The sequence below is a fragment of the Epinephelus moara genome, chromosome 6 (genome assembly GCF_006386435.1).
Source record: "Epinephelus moara isolate mb chromosome 6, YSFRI_EMoa_1.0, whole genome shotgun sequence".
Taxonomy (NCBI): domain Eukaryota; kingdom Metazoa; phylum Chordata; class Actinopteri; order Perciformes; family Serranidae; genus Epinephelus; species Epinephelus moara.
In genome coordinates, this window is record NC_065511.1 from 28642268 (window position 1) to 28652462 (window position 10195).

Consider the following 10195-nt stretch of genomic DNA (forward strand, 5'->3'; position numbering starts at 1 on the left):
CACTAAGAAGCACTGTATATCCTCCTCCTGTAGTGAGGTTTATGCAATGATTACTGTCTTACACGTTTCTTTGTATACAAGTTGTACTTTTATCAAACAGCAAAATGTTTCTGACTATATTTCACCAACAAAAGTCTGCATAACTGTAACTTTCTGACTCGGCACAAAGACACTGTATATCCACAATAAAGTCTCCACAACGTTGATTGTGTTGATTATTTATTAATTAAAAAATAAATGCCATGAATTACAGCATGATGAGACGTACATTTACTTACAGTTCTAATAATATAACACATGACAGAAAAGCTGCAGGTGTTTACAGTGAAGAGTTGCAGCTGGTACCAGAAGAGTGTGCAGGTATTTTAGAGGAGTAAATTGTTTATACAAAGTATTGAATTACTTGTATTAAACTACCTCAGAGGCAGTTACAGTTAAAGCAACAGTCAACACAATAACACTAATACAACTACTTTCACTTGCTAATATTGAAATCATGTCACCTAAAAAAACGGGCAATGCAATAATAAGGTGATTTAATTCCCTTTCAGTGTCTGTAGATGTTAATATTCTGTTTGATAATGAAAATAAAACCGATAAAAGAAAGTATCCAACGGCAAAAAAATCCTGTAACTTAAATCAAAGTCTGTCATACTTTCACATTCTTCTTTACCTCTCCGGCAAAACCCACAAGGACTGATAATATAGCATCAGATTATAGACCGTACAATACCTTCACACTCATTTTACAGTAAGACTACTCAGACCGCAGAGGGAGCAAGACGTCTTTCAGTCTGACTGTTCAGCTGAAAAGCCTGGAGACAGACAAAGCAAACACACCCATCAACATCAGACCGCCTCGGGATGGGAGGTGGAGGGCGGAGGCTAAGAGGGAGAGAGGGGAGGAAATAATGACAAATAAATCACGTTGCATTTAATACAGCATGAGATATCTGTAATTGTACAACAACTATTCTGATCTGATCACTGACAAAATTATTTATGTGGCTGTAATCATCTATGTTTGTCAAATATTCCACACTATAAAACCAACAGAAACTAAAACACAAATAAACAAAAACATTTTAAAATGATCCTGTCAAAACATCGGCACATGTTCCGTTCATATTTCTGCTTGTCAGCTGATCAAGCAGTAAGGATCACTCACCTGAGAAAGTGAAGGTTTGAGTCTTGTACAGTGTGATTTTGGTCACAGGGTTCCTCGCCTTACATATGTACATTCCCTCATTCTCTTTCTTCGAAGGGAAAGTGATAACAGGGCCAGCCGCTACAGCCACTGACGACTGGGTTTTGAAGAACCATTGGTATTTACAATCGGGCCGAGAATCAGCGGAGCACACCATGGTCACGTAGTTTTTAATTCCTGTTACGAATGGACCAGAGATTTTTACGGACAGAGGGCCATCTGCAAACACAGGGAGACGGAGTGAGTCAGAGTTATGGACAATAAAGTTATGAATACAGTGTTGCTTTGGCACAAAATACTCAGTTTTTTTTCAAACCTATAACCACGTTTGTTCTGAGCAGCATTGCATAACTAGAATTACTGCCTCGCGGTTGCATGCCTCCGTCAAGTTGCACTGACAGGTTACATCTACATCTGTGAAATCATGGATGCTTCACACACATCTTCAACCTGACAGCACAGAAGATCTATAAAATCAGCAGTTTCAAGGTGAGCACAAAAGATTAGTGCTACTAATAGTATCTGACCAAATGTCTCCCCTTTTGTTCCCGAGTTATGATGTTGAGTAAGGGCAAGAAAAGTGTTTTTGCGGAACATTATGATGTCACAGTGAAGCTGACCTTTGACATTTCGCATATAAAATGTCATCACTTCATCATTTTTCCCTATCAGACATTTGTGTGAGATATAGCCATAATTAGCAGAAGAATTCTTGAGTTGTGGTTGAAAACAGGATTGTGAGGCTGCAGTGACCAAAATCTAATCACTCCACCATTGAGTCCAAATGGAAATTTGTGCCAAATTTGAAGAAATTCCCTCAAGGTCTTCTTGAGATATTGCGTTCACAACAGTGGAACAGACAGATGGACGAACGGACGGATAGATGGATGGATGGACAACCCGAGAAAACATAAAGCCTCTGGCCACGGCTGTCACTGGTGCAGAGGCATAAAAACTCACTCAGGTATTTCTGGTCAAACTCAAACTGTTGTAAAGCAATTAATATTATAGTAAATATTAATCATTCATTATTATTAATTCACTTCAAATGTTTATGTTTACCTGTTCAACTTTGTTGTCCTTGTTTTAACTGTATGCCTATTTCTGTTCGTAGACAGAGAGCACAAAAATTGGAGTCCGATTCCTTGTATGTGTCCACACTTATTCTGTCACTAAAGCTACACTTGGTAACTTTCATGAAAGTAACTTTGTGTCATGAGAGTACATGAGACAGATAGTCTGTGAGAAAAATCATGTCCAACCTCCTCGTACTGCTTCTAATGGCATTCGCTAGAGTCTATCACAATGCACCAAAAACAACCAATCAGAGTCGAGGAGTCTCAGCTGTCAGTCATGTCAATCACAGCTGCGGTCAAACTAGGCAGCGCTGATCAAATACAAATCAAGGTTCAGGTACTGCATTGCCTATTTCTTGCCTCAAATGCTGTCAGATTCTTTAGTGTACTGTTTAGCTGTAATATGAGAAAGTTTGTGACCTGGCTGTAAGGGCCAGTTTTCATTTCAATATTTAGGTGCACATATGAAACAAGAGGCTTTGTAAGTCCTCTGTCATCAAACAGTTAATTTCCTGCATCCTGGTGATTTTTTGTGCAACAGTTTGTGCCTCTTCTGCATCCTTGCCTTGTGTAAATTAATCTTAATAAAAGTCCTCTGCTACTTTCATGTTTTTTTTTTGGGGGGGGGGTCTCTCCTGCATCCTTCCTGAAATCTACACCTATCCCCAGCCGCCATGTTGGAAAAGGGCGACCGATTGAGTACCACCAGCCGAAGCAACTTTCTCATTTTACAGCTAAACAGTACACTAAATTATGTTAATGAAAACACTTGAGGTGAGAAGTAGGCAACGCAGTAACAAAATTTGATTCATATTTGATCAGTGCTGCCTAGCTTTACACTTTGACTGCAGTTCACAAGCAGTGATCGACATAATTGACAGCTGTGTTAGAGACTCCTCTGGTTGTTTTTGTTCAGGTGCGGTAATGCCATTAGGAGCGCTACAAGGCAATGGAGTATAAGCAGAGGAATATAATTTCTTTCACAGATTATCTGTCTCATTTAGTGCTGTGTGAATAATGTGACAGTTTCAGCCGGTCAAATGATGTATTTCTATTTTTTCCTTCCACTATTCTGCTAAGGAAGAAGCTAAGGAAGTTTTAATACACTGTCATGCAACGTTTAAAATAAAATGAATATTGATTACCTTAAAACAAGTTTAAATGAACTGAACAAGTAAAAAAAAAAAAAAAACCACTCTCCATCATTTCCTACAACACTCACAGTTCACCAAGAGGTTGTAATTGGGGCTTCTATGTGGACCAGCCTGATTGACAGCGACACAGTGATATACCCCATCATTGTCCATCGTCACTGGGGTGAAGTGCAGTGTGTTGTTTATAGCGTGGTAGGACATGTTTGATTGTGAGCTGGAGTTTGTCATGGCGAGGTACTTGTTGTCCTTCATCCAGTAGATCGCGTCATAGGGCCCAACAACATCACAGGTGAGAGTGAAGTTCTCTGAGTTTATTGGGACTGTGTTGTTTTTGATCATCACTGACTCAATTGCCTCTGTGGACAGAGAGCACAGCAGAAATCAGTATCTGATCAGCTGTATAGTCACATGAACATGCATTGAAGGAGTCCTCTGAATTTTCTTACCAATGACTGTGAGCATCTTGGTGATATTGCTGTTCTGTTTCGTCACGTTGTTGGAGGCCACGCAGGTGTACTCTCCACTCATATTAAAAGACAAACGCTCAGTAGTATACTCTGAATTATTGCCCACGCTGAAGCCATTGAACAACCAGCTGAACTCACAGGGAGGCACCGACATGGCAGAACAGGAGAAGGTCACGTTATGTCCTGTCTCACCAAAAGCTGGCCCATAAATCATAGGTTTTTCTGGTCCATCTGAAACAGCAAAGGAGAAAATAAGTTTGCATGGTGCTGTATTTCATTAACTATAAATACTATGGGTTAAAAAAAGTCAGTTACAGTGAAATAAATCCTTTTAATGTCCAGTGTGTAGGATTTAGGGGGATATATTGGCAGAAATGGAATATAATATAATAAGTATGTTTTCTTTAGTGTATAATCGCCTGAAAAAAAGAATCATTGTGTTTTCATTACCTTAGATTGAGCCATTTATATCTACATAAGGAGCAGATCCTTGTCTATGAAGTTCGCCATGTTGAACCACCAGAACAGACAAACCAAACACCTGCGCCATTCGTGTTATCACATCGGCTACTGTAGTTAGCAGCCCTGGCCCAACAAGACCACCAATTTTTTTTTACCGTGAAACTACTTTATTTAGTGTTTTTCACTGGATCCACTTTTTAAGGAGGAAGAAACCTCTGCAGATAATTTAGTTCATGCTTAAAACCTCCTGAACGTCTGAATCTTAAGATGAGCAGGTGCTAGATTAGAGGCCCACCTTCAACATGCCAAAGAGTGTCAGAGAAACACTGATTTGTAACGTGAAACTGCTTTATTCAGTGGTTTTACTGGTTTAAATCACTGAGTCTGTTTGTTTTGGAGGGTAGGAGACGTCTGTGGACAATTCAGCTCAAGGTGAAAAGCTCCTGAACGTCCGGATCAGAAACAAAGTGAGCACTCATTCAGTTATCAGAGCAGCGCACATTAGCAGGTGCTGGGCAAATAGGCCCAGGCCCAGCGTTTTAATCACCTGGTCCGTTTCTTTGGAGAGGAAGAGACCTCTGCAGTTAATTCAGCTCCCAGTAAAAACAATCTGGACAGTGAACACTGAAGGAATTCTAACAAGGTGAAGTTTCAGCTGGCTGCAGTCTGCAATCCTCACCACTAGATGCCACTAAATCCCCCAAAATCTTTTACATTTGACCTTTAAAAGTTACTTACAGTTCACAAGGAGCCTGTATGGAGGGCTGGTCATGTTCCAAACCGCATTGGTAGCCACACACTGGTAGTCTCCAGTGTCGTTTTGTTCCACTGGGTTGAAGGTGACCATCTTGTTTTCCATGTGGAAAACAGTTCTGTTGTCTTCATGTAGTGGCTCACCATTTTTCATCCAGTAAACATGCCCAACAGGTCCAGTCACATTGCATGTTAGCTGATAAAAGTCACCTTCTATGGCAGGATCCATGGGTGGTTCTACTTGCACATGTTCAAATCCATCTGGAAACAAAGCAGAAAGTACACAACAGTTTTTGGTGCTCTCCTGGCCACATACGTTCTTACAGAAACATTGAAATTGCAATCCAAGTCTCACCAAAAACAGTGAACTTTGTGTATGCAGTGCTGGTTTTGTGGGTGATGTTGTTGTAGGCCACGCAGGTGTACATCCCACTCATGTCTTTGGTAACAGGAGGTGTGGTATACTCAGACGTATTGGCCATCAGAGTATCATTGAAAAACCATTTGTAGGAGCTGGGAGGGTTTGATGATGCGTAGCAGCTGAGTGTGACCTTGTCTCCCGTCTTTACCACATTTGGACCCATGATAGTTGGCATCTGTGGTCCATCTAAACACACAGATATTACTTTAGATCACCTTCACTGAAAACATTTATACAACACAGAGGTGTACATGAATGGAGAAGTTCACCTTTGGATATACTGATACCAGCGAATGTTGAGTTCATTTCAGTTGATATTTTTTTGATTATTCCACTAAGTGTGTGGTCGTCAGATACATTTACACAAGTCCTGTATTTAAGCTACTTCATACTTCTACTCCACTACAATTCAGAGTCAAGAACTTTACATTTTTACTTCTCTACATATATTGAATTGCTTTACTTTACTAGTTACTCTGCAGATATAAAATATAATCAACCAGTAAATTATGATGACATGTTCAGTTAGGTCTGTACGTTTTTGAAGCAATTTTGGGGTTGATACCATCAGTTACACAGTTTTGTGCTAAATTTAAGCATTTTTGACGACTCAAGAATTGATAGAAATAGTCAAAATCCCTACAAAATACCAAATTAAACTGTGGAAACTGCTGAGAAACCCTCAAATTGTCATTATACCTATGCAGGCCATACATCCTCTGAATGTCCGAGCTCTATAGTTTATGGTTGTAGTTTCATGAGGCTGTGTTATCCTCAAAGTTACAATAGGTAATTTCATACAGTGTCGACCATTTAAAAAAAAAAAGGTCTCATTACAATGAAATGGCTACTATGGGGGCTAACATCATCGCACATGAATAATTTCGGGCTCATTAAATCCAAAATAGTCTCAGCTTTCCAGTCATATGCAATTTCAAGACCGTTTAGGGATGCCAGAATGCAGAAATATTTGAATACAATGGGCAAAAACAACACATTTTTGCAAACAACTGCATGTTTTTTGCTTAAGCCTCTTAAAGACAGGAGGTGAACACATAAATGCATCAGTAATTAGTCTAATAATATCATTCTGAAATGTGCCATTCTACATAATGAATACTTTTACTTTTGGTACTTACAAGAATATTTCAATGCCTATACCAGGGTTGGGCTACCTGCGTCTCAGGAGCCACACAGATTTTTTTGATTATTTTTGGTCAAAAATGGCTCTTTTAATGGTAAAGGTCGCTGGCCCCTGGCTTATACTTTTGAAAAAGAGGCTTTCACTTGTGACAAAGTATTTTCACACTGTGGTATTGCTACTTTTACTTAAGTAAAATATCAGTACTTCTTACACCACTGGTGGTTACATTCACGAATGTCTCATCTAATTCCTTTATAGTTACTGATTTCCTATGTTTTTTAGAATTTCTTTTTATAAACTGCTGTATTAATGTGTTTTGGCAGATTGAAAAAGTCCTCAGGGTAAGACGTCATGGTGAGTACTTACAAAAAACCTCCAGCGTGAAGTTTTGACTGGATAATCTGCTGAACGGGTTGGAAGCTACGCACTGATAGTTCCCATCGTCAGATTTCATGACAGGATTGAAGGTGAGGGTGGCGTTATCCATTGAGAAGTGTCTTGTGCTGTCAGGATACAGTGGGGATGAATTATACATCCAGATGATCCAGTCCACACTTCCAGCTGTCTCACAGGTCAGAGTCAAAGTGTGGTTCTGGATTGGCTGAGCTCCGACAATCTTTACTAACGCCATGGTCACTGGAGCTGCGGAGAATAAAAGGATGGTGGCAAAACTCCAAAACATATATGATGCACTGGCTTACTGGTTTTGTAATTTTTTTTTTTTTGAGGCAGATTAAATAAATACTTTGGGAATATTTGCTTTATTTGATGTCAGCAATCATACCACACTCATGACTGTTGAGTATAAATCTACAGCCAGGAGGCTTTTTTCTTTTATCTTAGCTTAGCTTAGCATAAAGTGTGGAAACAGGGGAAAACAGTTAGCCTTGCTCTATCCAAAGGTAAGAAAATCAGCCTACGAGCACCTGTCAGACTCAAGTTGTGATTTTGTCAGTGCAGGTGGGTGTTTTATTCTACTTTTGGATAGAGCCAGGTTAGCCATTTCCTCCGCCTTTCAGTCTAAGCTAAGCTAAATGTTTGCTTGCCTAAAATGTCAAACTATGCAGTAACTTACTCAAAACAGAGAGCATCGTGTAGGCAGTGCTGTTGTTGGAGGTGATGTTGTTGACGGCCATGCAGGTGTATATCCCGCTCATATTAAGGGTTAGCGGTCCAATCGTTAACTCTGAGGTGGTAGCCAGCTGGGTATTGTTGAAGTGCCAGCTGATGTGGCTGGGAGGATAAGAGGCGCTTGAGCAGTTGAGGGTTTGCAGTGTTCCCATCAGAGCCATGGATGGCCCCACAATCACTGGTTTCATTGGGCCATCTTTACATGTCAAACAATTAATAAGAAGGTTAAATTTCTCAATGTTTCTGCTCTTTGTGTGTATCGACATAAGTGAGAAAAAGAGATTAAGATACTTACAGTTCACTCTTACGGTGTAGGGGCTGCTGGTCATGTTGCTCACAGCATTTAAAGCCTGACACTGATAATCTCCAGTATCTGAAAGTTGGACTGGGTTGAGAGTCAGTGTCCTGTTGTCCTGGTCAATGAATGTTGTATTGTCAGCAGTGATAGGTTCACCATTCTTCCACCACCAAATGCTGGCGACAGTTCCAGTCACTTCACAGTCCAGAATGAACTGGTAATGAAGGATTGGTAGTCTACCTGTGTGGCTCACCGCAACTGCTACTATTGGCTCTACAGAAGAAGAAGAAAGCAATTGAGTAATTTGAATTCACACATGTACGTGGGTACATTTTGAAAAAATTGTCTGACATTTATTAACTTTCTCACTGGGAGTTAGATGAGAAGATTGATACCACTCTCAAGTCTGTCCGCTAAGTACTGTATATGGCAACCACCAGTAGCCGATTAGCTTAGCTCAGCATAGAGACCGGAAACAGTGGGGCACAGTTAGTCTGGCTCACAATGAAAATAACAAAATATGTAAGCCAGCACCTCAAAAGCTCACCAGTTACCACATTATGGATGTGTGTGGAAATATTTTGAGTGCCAGAGTGCATTCTAGCACAAAGTGGACTGTTCATGAATTCAGAGCACTGTTGGAAAGTACTGTTTGAAATTGCTTTGATCCGAATCAGGGACTAATTTTGCAAACAAACTTGAGTTCGATTGAACCAAAGCAAAAGGGCAGGTGTGAAAGCACCCACAATCAACATTACTAATATGCCTAAATGAGCAGTAAAATTTGGTGGTGAAAGCAAATTAATCCCTCCACTCATTATTAATGTCTCTATTTTCCTCCCAGACTTTTACATTTTTGGATTTGGAGTCCATAGCCAGCCTTGCTTGGAAGATTCAAGTCTAGCCACCACTCCTGAAGTTCATTTAGATATGACATCAGTAACATTTATTAGAAAGGTGCCAGGCCGTAGTTGTAGTTGACAAAATGTTAAAAACTTTTTTTTATTATTCTTCGTATAAGAGTGTGTGTAGGAATTTCATTAGGCCTAACAATGATAGATAAAAATTATTGTTCTAATAATTAAAACGTGTTTCATTTCCATGTGATTTAATTTTTTTTACAGCCAGAGGGAGCCACTGGAGAGGGGTTAAAGAGCCACATGTGGCTCTGGTTTCGAGGAGACGGAGCAACAGAGCGTCAAGCGGAGTTAATGTGTGATTAATTTAACATTTAATTAATTCATGTAGAATAGAACGCTCTGTTACGCTTTGTCTCATTTGTTTATTAGACTACACACAAAAACCGAAGTGTAAAAACATCTCAGTTGATTGCCTGCCAACATGGTGACAACAGGATGTCAGGAAGTCACAGCCGAGAAAAATCTGGCACACAGCCCTACCTGCTGTTAGGTACATTTTGTTATCTTTGGACAGAGCCAAGCTAGCTGTTTGCTAGCTCTCTCCCCCTCAGTTAGCCAGCTGCAGCTCCAGGTTTATATTCTAAAAACTGGTGTGAGAGTGGGATTGAATCTCTAATCTAATTCTTGGCAAAAAAATAAAATAAAATCAGTTAAGCCAAAATGTCAAACTATTTCAAAGTAGTATTATTGTTGCCGCTGCTGTCACAAAGAAGCAGGTCACTGTCTGTTTTCCTCAGAGCCGAGTCACTAACACCGTTTGTTCGACCATTCACCATTTCTGCTACAGGGGATAGCAACTGCAAATTACTTACATTGATACACTGGTAACTGGGGATATCTATCTTCTTCCTGTTTTGATTGTGCAACAGTTGATGCACTTAGTGACGTAAATTAAGCCTTCATTTTCCTGTCAGATCGTACCTGGTAGCAGACAGAACTGCTTAATGAAAACGAGGCTTATAGAGAACCAATCTACACTGAACAAAAATATAAATGCAGCACTTTTGTTTTTGCTCCCATTTTTCATGAGCTGAACTCAAAGATCTAAAACATTTTCTATATACACAAAAGACCATTTCTCACAAATATTGTTCACAAATCTGTCTAAATCTGTGTTAGTGAGCACTTCTCCTTTGCCGAGATAATCCATCCCACCTCACAG

At 39.8% G+C, this 10195-nt stretch overlaps 1 protein-coding gene across 1 annotated transcript in view; it reads right to left on the bottom strand.

Moving 5' to 3' along the window:
* Positions 1–279: 279 nt before the first annotated feature.
* Positions 280–10195, bottom strand: part of LOC126391747 (hemicentin-2-like) — a 25076-nt gene continuing 15160 nt past the window's right edge. Inside the window, exons 10-18 of the mRNA XM_050046669.1 lie at positions 8111–8386; positions 7760–8011; positions 7051–7326; positions 5475–5726; positions 5105–5380; positions 3884–4135; positions 3506–3793; positions 1169–1426; positions 280–885 (exon numbers count right to left, since the gene is read on the bottom strand). Of these exons, the coding sequence (XP_049902626.1) occupies positions 803–885; positions 1169–1426; positions 3506–3793; positions 3884–4135; positions 5105–5380; positions 5475–5726; positions 7051–7326; positions 7760–8011; positions 8111–8386 (2213 nt within the window). The 3' untranslated portion in view covers positions 280–802. The remainder of the gene's footprint in view (positions 886–1168; positions 1427–3505; positions 3794–3883; positions 4136–5104; positions 5381–5474; positions 5727–7050; positions 7327–7759; positions 8012–8110; positions 8387–10195) is intronic.